The sequence below is a fragment of the Lichenostomus cassidix genome, chromosome 9 (assembly GCF_008360975.1).
Source record: "Lichenostomus cassidix isolate B80296 chromosome 9, HeHo_3.0, whole genome shotgun sequence".
Classification (NCBI taxonomy): Eukaryota; Metazoa; Chordata; class Aves; order Passeriformes; family Meliphagidae; genus Lichenostomus; species Lichenostomus cassidix.
Window position 1 is genome coordinate 16,034,077 of NC_139490.1, and position 16,608 is coordinate 16,050,684.

General features: G+C 40.2%; 1 protein-coding gene across 6 annotated transcripts in view; it reads right to left on the reverse strand.

Moving 5' to 3' along the window:
* The window catches only part of NYAP2 (neuronal tyrosine-phosphorylated phosphoinositide-3-kinase adaptor 2), a 160,643-nt gene that overhangs the window by 26,350 nt on the left and 117,685 nt on the right, over nucleotides 1–16,608 (reverse strand). For all 6 annotated transcript variants that reach the window (XM_085069621.1, XM_085069620.1, XM_085069619.1 and 3 more), the window contains 2 exons: nucleotides 9,170–9,376; nucleotides 1,157–1,260 (listed from right to left, as the gene is read on the reverse strand). In XM_085069621.1, the coding sequence (XP_084925747.1) occupies nucleotides 1,157–1,260; nucleotides 9,170–9,376 (311 nt within the window). The remainder of the gene's footprint in view (nucleotides 1–1,156; nucleotides 1,261–9,169; nucleotides 9,377–16,608) is intronic.

Genomic DNA, 16,608 nt, shown 5'->3' on the forward strand with positions numbered 1-16,608 from the left:
CCTCACTGACACTCAATAGGATTTTGGGGACAAACTCCCTGAAAGGCAGTAAAAAATTCTCCATTCAAATAAGGGTGCCTGTGTGTGCATACATATGTGCATGTGCACATAAATACATCTGTGTTCCTGTCTCCTTGTGCACATCCACCCCACACGTACACAGCAGTGATGTGGTGCTGGAGTGCTTTGACAGAAGCCATTCACATGATGTTTAGGCAAAACCTCTTCTTTCAATTGCTACTCTCAGTTCTATCAAACTAATAATACAGGTCTGAACAACAAAATGTTACAATATCAGTATTAGCATATAAAATAAAGGTAAGTATAGGTTTCCCATGTCTTTATTTCTTTTCCATTTTCTCTCTATCGGAGAAATTTGCCAAACCCAAACACTTTCATTTCTTCCTATGTGGCAGTTTTGTTTCTGATGAGGGGAAAAGAAGTATCTCTGTTTAAGACAAAAGGAGATGGTGCCCCTTTGATTTGGGTTTTTGGTTTTGTTTTTGATTCCTAACAATATACAATAACTACAGTGGACTATTTAATAGTCCTGTAAGCATTACATGGTCTATAGCTGAAGGAAGTCTAGCTGCCTCAACTAAACAAAATCACTGCTGTCAGAGCAGTTTTCAGGACAGTGATAAATCACGGTGTAATACAATCATGCATTAAGCTCCAACCAAATGTGAGACTGGCACAAATATTAAAGTACAACTGGGCAGAAGTCAAGAACGTACAAGTCATTGACAAGCATTGGTGTAAGTGCTCTAGACAAGACATTTAAAAGAAATTTACATAAAAGCATAGATTAAATTTATCAAACTTTGATAAATTTTAAGATAGTAAAAAAGTACAGAAAACACGAAAAAATAAAAAACCCAGCCAGTTCATACAGTACAGTTTTACTACATTTATATTACAGAATGAAGACAGAAAAAAGATACAAGGAATCAAGAGCAAAGAAAATTCTGCTGGCTGTGGCCAGCGGAATTTCATTGCCAATGAGACATGCGCACACACAGATGCACGCACACGCACAGAAAATAAAGACAAAAACCAAAAAAATCATTTACAGTAACAAATGACAGACAGAGAGGTGAGAACATTTGGCATGTTGCAGCACATGGAGTCATTCCCGATTGGCTAACGATGGTACCTGGCTCGGCTGGAGGTCACCGGGCTGCCTGAGCGGCGCCACAGACGGAGGAGGCACTCCTGACGTGGATGCAGACCTGCCTAACCGGCAGCTTGCTTTAGACTCTGGAAAGGAAGAGAGCAGAAACACCAGTGAGCAGGAGGAGGGAACTGCTGCAGCAAACTGAAACACTGGGGATCCAGGATTCCCTTGAAATGGAGACTCCAGCCTTGATTATGAGTCAAAGCCTTGGGCATTTGGCTGAATCATGAGCAGAAGCTGAGATCAGAAGAGGCATTCAGACAGGACTCATGCCATGTCCTGGCCTCTTTGCTCTGGCATCTCTGAAGTATAAAGCATAAAACAGCAGTCAGGAAGAACATAAAAGAAACATTCTTGTTGCCTCACTGCCCCACTCCCCAGTGCCTTTTCTGCTCCTTATGTAATACAGCAGTGATTCAGGGAGTTACAGAGGCTTCTGGTTTCATCTCTCCATCCCAGAGCTGAGGGACACGGCAGCCCAAAGACTGACTTGTGCTAAAGGAAAACATGAAATGCCAGAAAATGAAGGAGGCAGTGTATAAAAGTGGCGAGGATGCTGTCACACTTGGGGATTTGGAATGACACCAAAAATATTTGGGAATCTCCTGTCAGTGGCAATGAATTGAGAGACAAAGTAGGAAGAAAAGAGACAAATCAAACCATCAGCAGTGGCAAAGTCAGTTGCCCAGAATCAAGGTGATAACAGAAGTGAAATTTGCCTTGAGAGAAAGCTCCATTTCAGAGAAGAACTGCGCAGAAATGACACAGTTACTTGATTTTCCTTCTGCTGTTTTATATGGAGTCATTTCTAAGAAGGCTCCCCACTGATTTCCAGCACAGGTTACTATTGTACACCCTGACATGAGGTGACCATGCAGCTCAGGGGGCCTGGATGAAGGTTTTTATATCTAAGCCATGCTGACACCCATGTGCTACCCCAGCATTCAGCTGGTCTGGAGGAAACTGTCTTTTCCTGAAAAAAGAATCTGCCTGTTTCTGCCCAAGAAATTTTTTTGTCCTTACATTTAGTTTATATGGCTGAGGAAACACCTCTCAGCCTATGACTCAGCTCAGATCAACGTGTTCATTCTCCTCATGTTTCATAAACCTTCTTCCCAACCCTGCACCTGCTTTTTCTGTTTAGTGGGAAAACACTGAGAACATTTGCACTCACCAGACAGACTTGGTACAATAAGAGTCTCACTTTTAACATTGATAGTGCTGCTTTACTGTGAATAACAAGTAATGATAATACCATGCTTCATTACAATTTAAAGATTTTTTTTTTTTAAATAAGGTTTGAAGAATTCCTCCTATTCAATTCCATGTTTTCAAGAAGAGAGGAAGGACCTATGCCTCACATAGTCATGGTTTAGAAAGTTTGCCTCTGAAGCACATATTTTGTCACATGTCTTTTGCTTGTGTATGTCTGAAATTTATTTTCTCATGCTACTTTTATACTGCTGCTTTGTCTGTGTTTGTTTTAAATCTCTCTATTTCCTATGAGGAGCTCTAGTATCACCAGCAGCCACTGGCTGAGCCATGGCTTGAAAGGAAGAAGATGTCTCTCCACAGCATATCCTTAAGGTCACTTGGCAGACCTTGGAAACTTGAGGACAGCTGGCACATTACTCCACATACCAGCAATATGCTGAAATGGGTTCTTCTACTCTCACTGATGCTTTCTCATTGTCACCTTAAATGCTTATTTTCCTCAGACATTTCAGAATTCAATAGGGTGTAGAGGAGAGCTATCCACTTACACTGGAGCACTTAGACCAATGAAAGCATCTGTATGGGTGAATATTCATCAAGTAAATATTAATGGGTTAGTTAACATCCAGCTGGCTGAGCAGCAAAAATATTTATGCTGTTTGCCGAATACATTATTCAATTCACTCTCTCCTAGTCAGTCTGTAAACAAACCACGAGTCAACAGCCATACGCACACAGAAAGGAGCAGACTGGCCTCCTCCATAACCTTGATTTTTGTGCATAGTCTGCTGGTTTGCTTTTTTTGGACTTGGGCATTTATTCTGAAGGTTGATTAGATTTGTTTTTGCTCTGATTTCACACTGTCTGTGTGCCAGATTTCTGACTGCTCCTTTCAGTAATATAGAGATATAATAATGGATCTCATTATTGTATCTCATCTCTCATCTTCTGGAATTTTGGTAGGGTTTCAGAGAGGACAAGAAATAGGGTTTTTTTCAGTTGTTCTTCTGTACTGCTAAGGAGAGTTTCTGCTTCTGCTGTGACAAGCAGAATCAGACCCTCAGCACGTAAAAAACTCCAAGATACTGTCTGACTATGCTTCTGAATTATTTTCTTTCCTTTAGGAAAGCAGAAAAAAGTGTCATAATTTCCGATTTGGATCTATGTGCAACAACAAGAGATTACCATTTCCTTGCCAAAGAGACTCCTTTCATCTGGCATCAAAGAAATAAAACCTATCACACTCAGATGAAGTATTAGTTCCTTTATCTCCCTGTAATATATGTTATAGAATTAAGGAAACTATTGTGATTTCCATGGTGATCCTCACAAAAAGGTGTTTCAGACATGGCTGCATCTAGCTTTTTAGTCTCAGTGGCAATATTTTTAGACCAAATAAATACTGTACGCTACTGTAATTAGTGATCTGAGTAACAGTTTCACACTGCACATCAGTGTGGGGTAAAAATCATCCATAAATGGTTTGTTGTTTAAGTGCTGCCCAACTCACTGCTCTGCATTCTGCAGCATGTTATTTTTCAGCTATGGGCAGCTTATTCACTCTACAGGGGCTATCTGGGTTTTCCCATTTACTGCTGAGAATCTTAAAGGAGGAACTACTGCTAGCAAATACCAGGGATGGTTTCTAGCATTTATTTCATGTTTATCTCTTGTGGCTGATATTGAGACAGCTCAGTATTAACATCTGAAATGAGTAGTCTTAGACTTCTGCAGAAGTCCCTTCTGTGGCAGTGATTCATAGGGTGGAGCTGAGTTCTATCAGCCATCCTGATAAGCACACAGGGAAGGCTCTGCAGGCCAGGGGATGCAGGGCATGTCAGGAGCAGCCATTAGAGATGCCCCTTGCAATCAATGGGCAGCATGAGGTTTGAATTCAGCAGGTTCCTGGGGGTAGCCAGAAAGCTGCAAAATGTTATGCACAAAAATGCTCTTAAGATTCCTCTGGTGTATTTTGAATTTTAGTGGTATATTTGTGCAGAGCTTCAAATGTCGCATCCCTCACAACGTGACATGATATGAAGGATGCAGTGCTGATCTCTGGGAGCCAGATGCAGTGTGGCGCTAGGAGGGGATGGTGGCCCACTGGGCCTCAGTCCCCTCTTATGGCACCCACAGTGGCCACATCACTCGGACAGTGGAGTGGGACCACAGCCCTTCCACACCAAGCAAACACACATAATAGAGCTGCAAGGGGAGGAACATTTCTTCACTCTCAGGTTTAAACTCAGTCCTGACAGCACCAGGAGGATTACACATGGACACAGGCAAGCAAATACAGCCTTTCTAAACCCAAATAGGATTCCCTTGAAGTTGTGTATTTAATTGTGTCTAAGCACTCATATAAAGGGCCTGTTTCCCAAAAGTGCAAGGCTGCCATCATGACTAAAGATGTAGAGGCTTGGCTGATTGCATTTAGGGCACAGGGTGTTGTAGGATTTTCCTCAATAAAGCACAGGGCTGAAATGCCACAAGATTTTATGGAAATATTTTCAGTTAGTTTTATACCAATGTGCTATGATTTTCTCTTTTCTCCAGAAGTACAACAACTCTTCATGATTTTTATTTTTGGATCTTAATGGGAAGAATTCTTTATTCGCCTAAGGAAGCCTTCATTCTGCCTATCCTAATCTTAATTCAAAAAAATACTCTGGCTGTCACTTACATTGGAGAAGCTTCTTATCCTGTCACAGTCTCTTCTTTGCACATGAAAAGAGAAATATTGCTTATTTGCTACAGCTGCCAAGAAATGCGTTTTGAATTAAACAAGGCAATGTGACAGGCTGAGAGCAATCACATAATAAAAAAAGAAAAAAGAAGAAGAAAAAGAAGAAAAAGAAGGCATGCATACTGGAAAAATACATCACAGTTATTATTTTCATACTGGCCTAAAAAGAGATGAGTAAGCTGAAACATAACTTGAAACTATGAAACATTAAGGTGGAATAAACTACATAGTATTCTGTTATCTAGAAAAAGTATTTAGTACTTTGCTATTGGCAGAAGCCAATTAGTACTGAAATATCACAGCAGCACATCAAAATGAATAGTTTTCACAAAGGGAGCACTGAACCTGTGGAACTCCGTGTTACCAGATATCCATAGGTCAAAAGTTTAGCAAGTCTCAAAACCAAGTCAGGTAATGAGTAAAATCACATTTGAAAGGAATCCTCTATTTAGGTTTAGGGGATACTTTTTCCAGAGAGAAAAGCTGTTAGTGGAATATACTTTATGTCCTGAAATATTAGTGTTTATTTTCTTTGTAAAGCTTTTGTTGTAGGATTTGTCTGTGTTTGTTTGCTATTTTCTGGCTGCCTTGAAATACAAGCATTTTATATCTTTGTTTGGGGTTTTTTTTGTGTGTGTTTTCTTATGTCTAGGCAATATTTTTACTCCAGACAGAATTTGTGTGTTCCCACATCCTAGAGGTCACACACCAGGGCTGTGGGCATTGGCAGGATGCCCTCAATGTTTCCTCAATGCTCCCAGTAGTGCTCATTTTATTTCAGTTGACAGGCACTGCTTAGGAAGAGCTTGTGTGCAGAAAACATGAATGACCAGTGCAGGCCAGGTCTGGGCCTCATTGGGCAGCTAGATAAAACTCCAGAATGAAGTTGCTTTCACTTGGATCCACTTCCTTGTGGATTTAGGAGCACAGTCAAACTGCCTGGGAGGAGAAAACACAGGACTTGGTGGGAGTACTGAATTGTCTTTGTGCAAAGCAGACCTAGCTGGCATGAACTGGTATTTTGCTGCTATTGCCTCCTTACACCAATGGATGCATCTTGCACCTTGGGCTTCCCAGGCTTTGCCCCATTCCTCTAAAGAGATGAACTTAAAATATTCATTACTTTTGGAAATCAACAATGATGGCCAGTAATTTCAATGAAGGGTGGGCGTTTATTCCCTTCCTGATTATCTACAATGTTTTCAGCTGAAACACTAATGGCTGGCTGAGTGACAAGCTGGTGGTGATTCAAAACCAGGACACAACAGTGGCTGAGATTTAAAAGGCAGGGCAGTGCCTGTCTCCAGCAGCAGGTGGCAATGCAAAATGCTTCTTGGTTGCGGTTAGGAAAAAAGCAGCAACATTCCAGAAAATACTCTTTGAGTCTCCTGGAGTGAAGTTGTACAGCTTCTGTGCTACAGATTGTGTTTGGCTGTTCATTACAATTGCACTGACTTTCCTAAAAGGCAGCATGCCCCAAAATCACACTGTTTTCCATAAGAAATTATAGGATGCCAAGAAACAGAAAGTGCCCTTGACAAATTCTGTCACAGAACAATCAGGCAGCAGAGACAGTGATAGCTGTGTGCAGCTGACAGCACAGACTCTTTAAACAAATTGGGCAGAAAGTTCAAGATTCTGTTTGGAGATGGCTCATTCTCCCTCTGATCTAGGCAGTTTCAGAGTTGGGGAGAACCCACCAAAAATCAGTATTCTCACTCAAGTATTTGCTAAGGCCACTCCAGTTCCCAGTTCATCTGTGCTGGAGCAGAGCTGCCTGATGAGCACACGTGGGAAGTCCTTTCACACCCTTTTTCTTTTACAGCAGAGCAATTCAACCCCATTTTCTTTAATTTATTTCAACATTGCCCTAATAAATTCCTGTACCAGTGTGAGCTAGGAGGCAGGTAGCAAACTGGTGTTTCAAGGACATCTCTGCACAAGAAAAAGTAGCCTTTTTTTTCTGTTATCTACCATACTGCAAAGAGAGCAACAGCAGTCACAACTGTACTGGGGACTCCCTTGGTTTTATTTGGTCCTGTGGTAAATCTAAGTTCTAATTCCTAGGACAGAATTACTTTATCTCCTTTACTCCAGAAGGCATTTGTATTCACATGAAAATATTAAATCTCTCTTCTTGCATTCTGTTACAATTCTAATTGAATTGCAGAGAAGGAGCTGTTACAGTTCATATACAAGTTCACTGAGGAGAACTGTGTACAGCATTCTCAATGCAGTGCCCCACCAAGTAAAGGTAAAACATGTTGCTCAGGCAACAGCAAGAGACACAAGGGAAAAAATATTCAGGGCAGATGAGAGAGGCAATATTCATCAAATGAAATACTGTAAATCTGCAGGGAAAGAAAGCATAATCAACTCTCTGATTTTAATCATAGAAAGGAGTCAAAATTCAGCCAAGAAAATACAATTTTTCTTTGACAGTCCTAGCAATGTGAGACAAAGTCACAGTTAACTAAATCAAGGCATGATTCAACAACTATTACAGTTTGCTGATGCCAAATGGAGATTGAGGCCAACATGTTTTGTCTGCTTTTGGAGATCAACCAACTCTTTGAAACAAAACTGCTGCACAAACATTGGACAGCAGTGTTATATTTTGCTGAGGACTTACTCTTTAATTTTAACTTCTTTACTACCCTGCTCCATAGTGTCATCTTGCAGAACTGAAGAGGCTGGCACACACCTTTGGTCTAATTATCGGATGTCCCAATACTTTGATGTGGTAGCTTTAAACCCATCCTTTTACCTGTATGAGTACAGATGATGTGCTAATCCACTGGGAACAGAATTTCTACCAAAAGCTATGAGCTCATCTGGAAAATTCCCACCTTCCAGGAAGCTTTGTGAGAACAGAGCGAGTAAGCAAATGGCAGTAACCCACAAAAACCCCTGTGCTAGAGTCATAAGATTTGCAGAAAAGTCACTTTCACTGCACCAGAAAGGACTGTTTGGGGGGTCTGTAGCAGGAAAAGCTGGCCTACACGATTGCTGCAAATGACATGTCACATCAGCAAAGACTCTTCAACTTATACACTGAGTTTCAGGTGTCATTTTCAGCAATTCAGGGACAATGTGAGTCCCATTATCACACAGGGAAGCAATGTTCTGTGTGAGGCATGAGCATCTCTGCTCGCTCAGCAGTTTAAGCACTCATTGCTGCCACTCACTGCCCAGCAGATCTCTCAAGCAGGAATGATTTCTTGTCTGAGTGGCTCATTCGTGCTCTTATACTTACTGAACATTGACCATGAGGCTTCAGTACTAGATATGCCAACTGTCCTTCAAGTGGGTATTTTTCACTCTCCAACTAATAAGCAATGAAGTTACCCTTTTATGAGAGCTGTCAAATCTCAAAAGTACCAATGCAGTGCTTGTGCAAGGGCCATAGATATATCTTTATAGATGTCTATTCATTTATCAATTCCATTTGTCTTAGTCAATTTATAAATAACACTGCATTATAATGCCATGGTTTATGGCAATTTACTATTTAATATATGTAAAATAAAATCTTTTGATTAATAAAATGAAAAGGTATGAACTTGAGACTTCTGAAATCCACAGTCACTCTTCTAGAAATTTCTGTACAAGCAGAAAGCAAAGGCTGCCTCTGTCCAGTCACTGTGCCCCTCAGTAAGACAGCCTTGCTTTTTGACAGTGTATTTTTGCTACTCTGTGTGATACCTGAACTTATGAACTACTTTCTGAGGTGCCATTCTGGGTGTCATAGTGTCCCTTTCCAGTGTCAAGTGGAATTCCTTACTTCTTTTAAAGTAGATGACCAGCATGTTTATGTGCTTCCTGCTACCTGCTACCATCCCAGGCTCTTCCAGCACAGAGCACAAGCAGACAGCACACGGCTTAGTGCAGAAGTCAATGGGCAGGGCCAATTTTAGAAAATACTCGGAGGCCTAAAAATCTGGATGTTTACCCACATCCATGTATCTTCAGAGATCCTTCATCTCACAAGGAGATTCATTAGATCTTCCCTGCTCTGCTACTGGACATACCTGAGCTGTTGCTTCCAGCCAGCATGGTAGGGCTGACAGAGGATCTGCCCAGCCTGCTGGACACCACAGGGGGGCCTGGCGTTCCATCCCATTCCTGAGCTTTCCCTGGCTCCCGAGAGGAAGTCCCGTGATGGCCTCTCTCTTTGTTTTCCAGCTTTGGTAGTGGTTCAGTGCTGTGACTTCTGATCTTCAGCTCATCTAGTGGTTCTACAAAATACACAAGTGCACATTTCATTATAGACTGACTGCTAATCATCCACATCATGCAATAATAATTTTCAAAACACTCTATACATATCAATCATAAATCCTTTAAGGGCAATTTATAGCATGGTTTTACCATCTAGGCCAAACCCTCCTAGTTTACATAGGTTTTGATACAGGTTTTAATTATTAAAACCACACACCATGCAGCAGATGGATAAAATGTAACTTTTCTGTTACAACTTTTATATGCCAGGAAAATAATTTTGAGAATGGTTTCCTACCAAACTGTGGTTTATTAACAACTTATAGAAATACTTGAAATCTTTTCAGCTGTCATTTAATTGGGAACAAGTTCTTCTTCAGGCACTTTCAAAGGAAGCTTTCTCCTAAGGCAATATTGTGCAAGCAACATATCTGTACTTCTCATAAGCTCTAGTAAAAGCACACAATCCACAAAACAAAAGAGCACAAATGCATTTTGGGCGTGCCCAGCATGATAACCTAGGGAATGATATTGCACTTGGTTGGAAAATCCTTGGAGTCAGAAAATTACTTTCTGCTTGCAACTCCATGAGTCAATGTAAAGAGGAGCAATTCAAAACACAGTTGAATGATTTTTTCAAGTGAAGCAGCAATGTCTGCTTTCTTCATGGCTGGTGATTTTCTGTTCTTTCCTCAAGACCCCAATTTCTTTTCTTTCAGGTTGAGCAATGCATAGAGAAAGAATTCATTCCTGCTCTTTTCCATCCATAGCAGTGAAAAATTCACATGGAAAACTAGATACAGAAGGAACATTAGATTGCTCTTTCGTTGTAAGAGCTAATTATTGTGCTAGTCAGTTAGATTGCTCTTTCGTTGTAAGAGCTAATTACTGTGCTAGTCAGTTATTCAAAGCTGCTGTTTACCTCCTTTTGAAAAAAAAAAAAAATCAGTTCTCAGTTTGGAATTTTACATCTCATATTCAAAGCCAAAGACATCTTTGCATGATACTCTCAGTTCTAGTCACACAGGTTTATTAATAACCCCCTGATGTACCTACCATCTTGGAATCCACATTTGATAGAGATAACAATCTTCCCTTGAGCTCTATCTCAAAAACTTTTAGTAGCTTCAAGGGAGTTTAGAAGATTTGAGGGAGCCAAGCAAAGAGAAAATGCCAGGAGTCATTGAGAGGCAGGAGATGCCAGCAGCTCCCCCAGGGACCCATGCTGAATGGCAGGGGCTGGCTGAGCAGCACTGACAGTCTGAGCAGCTGCTTCCTCTCCCAGTTATGCCCATGGCCAGGAACTGGGACTGTTTGATAGCGATCACCACTCATTATACAGTCCCAGAAAGGGAACCACATTCAAACCACTTTGATTTGCCTGTGCCTCAGTACCCCACACCCTGTTACCCATGGTACAGCAAACAGTGGAAGATGCACTGTTAGACGTCTGTGGTAGGTAGAGACCCCACCTATGACAATAGTGACAAAATCTCACATTGTTTTAGGTCCTTTGACATTCCAGTCTGCAGATGAACTTAGTGAGTAACAACACAATCAGCCTGGGGTTTCTTCAATGAAATGTCATGCAGGAAATATGTAAAAATATCCAACTGGATACACAGTGCAAGATGTAATCATTAGTGTATTTCATTAATTACTACCAGTTACTAGTAAAATTTAATGCTATGGATATCTTATCACAACCTTCATATAGTAACACTCCATGAGAAAATGATCAAACAACCCTGGGCTGAGAGTTGTAAATAGGATTCTGCGACATTTTATGTGACAAAGACCTTCAAAACTCAAACCTCTCCCATGAACTTCCAGGTCACTTACCTACTTTAACGTATGCTAAAAGACACTGCAATGAAAGTCCAAAGTGTTTGTTTTCCCTAGCTGGTAACCCCAGCAGGTACAAGGCTGAATAACAGTCTGTATCAATATAACATGACATCTGCCTTTCAGGACCTTTGCTACGAGATGTCTGTGACACAGATCTGTCTGTGACTGCACAGAGAGACCTGCTAATACAAAGAGCTGTGTGAAGAGAGGGAGAGCCCAAATTATTACCAGGATTTGAACTGTTTCACTTAACAGCATCGAGCTATCAAAAATACCTGTGTACTTTTTCACATAACAGATGCATGCAATCATATGTGATTTTCTTCTTCACACCAATGACATTCACTTCTTTCAGATACTATGTATCTGGGAAAAGGAAAGATACTAAAGTTTCAAAATTCTTTGGAAATGCACACTATCATCTTTCCCACCAGTACAGGATGGTGTCTAGGTTGCAGTTTATTCCTTCCAGCACAATGAAGAGAAAGATGAACAACTTGAAAGTGCTTTTAAAAAGTCAGAATTGGGCCCCGTAAGTGCCCTACTAAATTAATGCATCATTCAATAGAGTTAATTTATTATATCATCCAGCTGCTTGTGGAAATGCTGTGATTACTCTAATGAAAACCTTCTCTGTGTGTTCCTCATTGACACTACTTGAACACCACCCCTTGAAATTTCACACACATGCAGTCAGCCCTTGTCACAGTGGAAATGTTCTGGCTGAGTGTAGACCTAAGGATTTATCTACTTCAGTTTACTTAACAGAGAAGCATTTGTACTTGTTGCCTGATAAAAATGATTTGTGCATTCTTAGTTTTATTGTCAGCTGAATCAAAGCACAGCAGTTCTCTGCAACCAGCTGGAAACTGTGGAAATATTCAGACTAAATAAAGATTTGGTTTATAGTCTAGTTCTTTATAAGGTGTAGAAAATCAGTTTTCAGCTGGCTGTCTAGACTTTGTAAATTTACATTCCACTATCCTTTCTTGGGGATTTTCAGTTCACAGTTTATCTGAAAAGTAATATATCCTAAAAATGAAAAGCAGATTAAATCAGATTATAACATCGTGTAACCCATCACAGAGCCTGAATCATTATTATTTGGTGATCACTATCAGTAACATTGATACACAGACAGAAAACAACATGTCAGTGTTTTATGTAGCTTTCTGTAATATCACTTTGCAGCTCACTTGTGAATACAGAAAAAAATGAAAAAGAAAATTATTGCCTCACTCTTACTCAAATATTTTGTGGAGGATTTTAGAATAATTTCAGCTTCTTTAATAAATTTCAATGGGAATCATACTAAAACTCAACAGAAAAAAAAAATTAAAAGTCACTCTGCTACTTCTTGGTCAACTGATAGAGCACCTCAGTTCCAATGTGCCCAGGACAGCTCCAGAAATGCAGAATGCTCCCCTGCCAGCTCTCAGCTCATCACTGGCACATTTGTTGTCTGTCCCAGCCACTTGGGTGTTTTTATCTTGTCAGCTACTCCCTGCTGCAAACAGAACTCCATGGAGCAAGCTCAGGGGCACAAATTATTGTGTCTCATGAGAGGACATTCCCTGCTCTGTGTTTTCTCTCCTGCAGCCTGGCACAAGGCATTGGCAGAGAGCAAAACGTGTAGCTGCTGGCTGTGGTTACCTGTTGGGTGGGGATCTCATCATCCACTGAAAAGCAAACCCGGATATTTTACACAGGTTAACCCTTTCTAAAAGCTACAGCAGGACTTAAATGGCCACTTTATCCCTATTGATCCCATACTGAAAACAAGAACTCTTACCAGTCAGATACATGTATGTTTACAGCACACAGCTGAAAGGTAACACTAGCTGCTGCACAGCTCTTTTTTTATTTTTTTATTTTGGAAGTGCAGAAACACAGTTTGGATCTAGGTTATCTTTTGCTGTTAAAAACCTTAATTTGGAGTTAGGATATATCTAAGCTCAGTATTATGCTGGGATCTCACTGAATCATATGGTGTCCACCAGAAAATCTTTTCACAGTGAAGTGCTACTTTTTGAAAAGCTGAAATTACTATGGAAAGCATCTTTTTTGTTCAATACTTCTTCCACCAAAATGGTACATAAAAATGCAAATTTCAAGAAATAATTCACTGCTTTAAATATTTATGGACACAGTTGGTTTAACTGCCATAAAGGCACTCAAATGTTTCAAGCACTTCCAGCTGTCATTGTATTTCAATATTTAAAGATATGCATTTTTCTTATTTATTTCACCTAAATCTCAGGCTTTTCCATTTAAAGTATAAGATGGTTAAAATCTCTCATAAAGAACATATTTTACAAATAATTGGCATGTATAATCTCCCTTCTAAGAAAGGTCCCCTAATAGCTGTGCACTAGGCAAGGCTGGCCTGTGAGCTGTGGTACTAGAAAACCTGGAAATGCTGAAGGAAGTGAGAAGCAAACTGAGTCAGTTAAACCTTGGACCACAGAAAACTGAAATTAGAGCTACAGAAAACATCTCATCTAAAAAGCTATCATTCAAATGAGTATAACTCTGTGGCCAATCTGCCACTCTGCTCTTAAATTCAAATTAATTTCAGGTCCAGGTGGCTTCTTAGTACAATGTTAAGTGATAAATGGCAGAACCTTTATTACTACTTGAGGTTTTGGGGGAAGAAAGAAAGGCAATTGTCTTAAGGAACTTTAAATGAGGATTGCTTTCTGCCATGTCTCTCAGCTGTGACTTGAAATGTGTAAGTTAATCCATACATTATGAATTTATTCCTTTTTTTCTATGTGTTTGTTATAGACCGAAATAAATAATATATAATTCTAAAATTCAGCACACACATACAGGTGCAAAGCAAAGTAATTTGGGATGGGGTTTAGATGAGAGACAGAACTGCCCATCTCCTCCAGCCTCAGCATGTCAGACCTCCCCTTGTTCAGCTGCAAGGTGAGCATGGCCCAGGCTGGGGGAGCAGGGGCACAGAGCACCCCAAGGGCACACCTGGAGGTCTGAGATGCAAGGCCAGACTGCAGCCAGCATGTGAGTGATGATCAGAGCTACCTGAGCCATGGCCCAGACACAGCTCCCCCTGTGCCCCTTCTGCCACTGCCAGCTCCACGGCAGCTTGAGCCTGACTGACTGACCACTTCCACAGGCCGAGCAATACTGAGCCTCCCACAGCATTCCAGAGCTCCTTCTTTCTGCACCCCAGGGCTTTTAATTTACCTTTATCACACATTTAAAAATTAAAGCCGCGTTTTAATGGATTTCTTGATGTGTGGTGCTTTGTTTTATCTGCACAGCTGTAAAGTTATCCCAACCTCTCCCAAAGAAAAATAATCAGCTATTAATACCACATGCAAGAAACATGGATAATGCTCAGTGCTTCAGCCTTAAAATAAAAAGGCAAAAAGAGTATATTACACTGTCAGTGGAACCCATATCCTCATCTTTATTAACTGTAGTGGTTTGTCTATTCTGACTTCATCCGCTTGCTAATTAAGCAGAAGTTTGCTTTGCATATCAATTTTTAATACTCCTTTTTTACAGTTAAGTGAGAGTTGCAGCAGCCAGCTTGTTCAATTAAAAGCAGCTCTGACCTAGTTCCATGCCAAATCAATAGAAAGTCTGAAAGAGTCTCACAAACCATCAAACATTTAGGAAGATATGGCTGAACTGCTCCTTGGTGTTCATGGAGAACACGTTCCCGTGAGCAGTGTAGGGCTTTGTTTTGTTTTGTATGGTGAAATCCAGTGGAGACCACATCTGCCTGCTACAAACAGCAAAGGGAGGGGAAGAGAGATTGCTGAGAAAAATGTATTTAGTTGATTTTCTGTGGCTGTCCCAAACCTGTTAAGTGTGCAATCCTGGTTAGGAAAACAAGACAGGAAAAGGAAAAGCTACAATGCAACTAACCGAAGACTACTAAAAGGAGGGATAGATTTATACCAAAGGTTCAACCAAGGCTTTAGAATAAAAATATTCAATGAAAATTACAAAAGTTATGATCTGGTTGAAAAAATAGAATTCTTTAAGTTTCAATAAACTTTGTCTAGCAGTATTAGTCACTTAAAAGATGAAATTTTAAAAATTCACCATTGTAAGAAATTTTCAACATTGTTTGGTGTCCTATTGTAAGAGGAAAAATCCCCTTGTACATTGATTGAAATAAAGGAAAACCTGTTTTTACTATTAAATAAGGAAAGACATTATCCATCCCCGGAAATGGTCAAAAAATGTGTGGATATAGCACTTGAGGACATGGTTAGTGGTGAACATGGTGATGGTTCTGGACTGACAGTTGTACCTAATGATCTTACAGGTCTGTTCCAACCTTAACAATTCTATGATTCTATTGATCCAAGATGATCATATTTTGGCATATTTTACACAAGTGATGACAATCACCTCTTTTCAACAAAGCCATCAGTATTTCTTAATTATTTACTCTGTGCTTGTTTTTTAAGTGTGTACATTCTGCCACCAGTCATATCACAGCCCCATCACCTGACTGAAGAGGCCACATCTGGAAGATATGCACTGTACAGATGTACTACCAAAGAAATAAAAGCAGTGTCCTGGAACTCTCAACATTACATCAAATGGCATTCCTTTAACAAGTTTTCTACTTAATTCACACTAGTCACAATTACATAATTAAGCAGAATACTTTATTCTCTGACATTCACTGCATTTTTCTTTTTTATCATTTCCCTTTCAGAGCTCAGAATGCTGGAAATTGGTGACTTGCACTTAGAAAAAAGCCTCAACAGAAGCCTGTGTCTTCCAGTGCCTTTTTGGGCAAAATCCTAATTACAGCAAGTCAAAGGGAATTCTGTTATTGACTTCAACAGAGCAAGGGTTTTCCTTCCAGCAGTTATTAGCTGGGGATAGCCAGCCATGCTGATTCATATGCATGTATGGAAGAGCTGATCATGGAAAGCTGCAAACATTTCTCTTACATAGTTTGTGCACCCAGATCTGCTGATAATCTAGGCTGTGCTTTCAATTAAAAAACAAAATGTGTGCAGGTGCATTTCATACCTGTAGGTGGGTATGAACAAGGTCTATGACTGTTTGTAGCAAATAGGATTTAAATAGGAGAAGAAAGATTAGTTTGAAAAGTCTGAGTGTGGCAGGCGTGTGAAACTTCGGTTTCACTGGCATTAGCCTTGGACTGATTAGCAACAAGCATTACACACAAGCACAGACTGCCATGTCCACCCTGAACTCCACAGTGATCAAAGAAAACACTGCTAATGAAACCTGTAATGGAACTGTAGAAATCAGTGACTGTAAAAGGTGGCCCAACTGTTACCTGGCATTTGATTTGAAGGGATGGTACCTACTCTTATTTAAAGGCTTTCCTTCTCAGCCCTGTTCCTTTCACCTTGCACTTATTCTGTTATTCAGG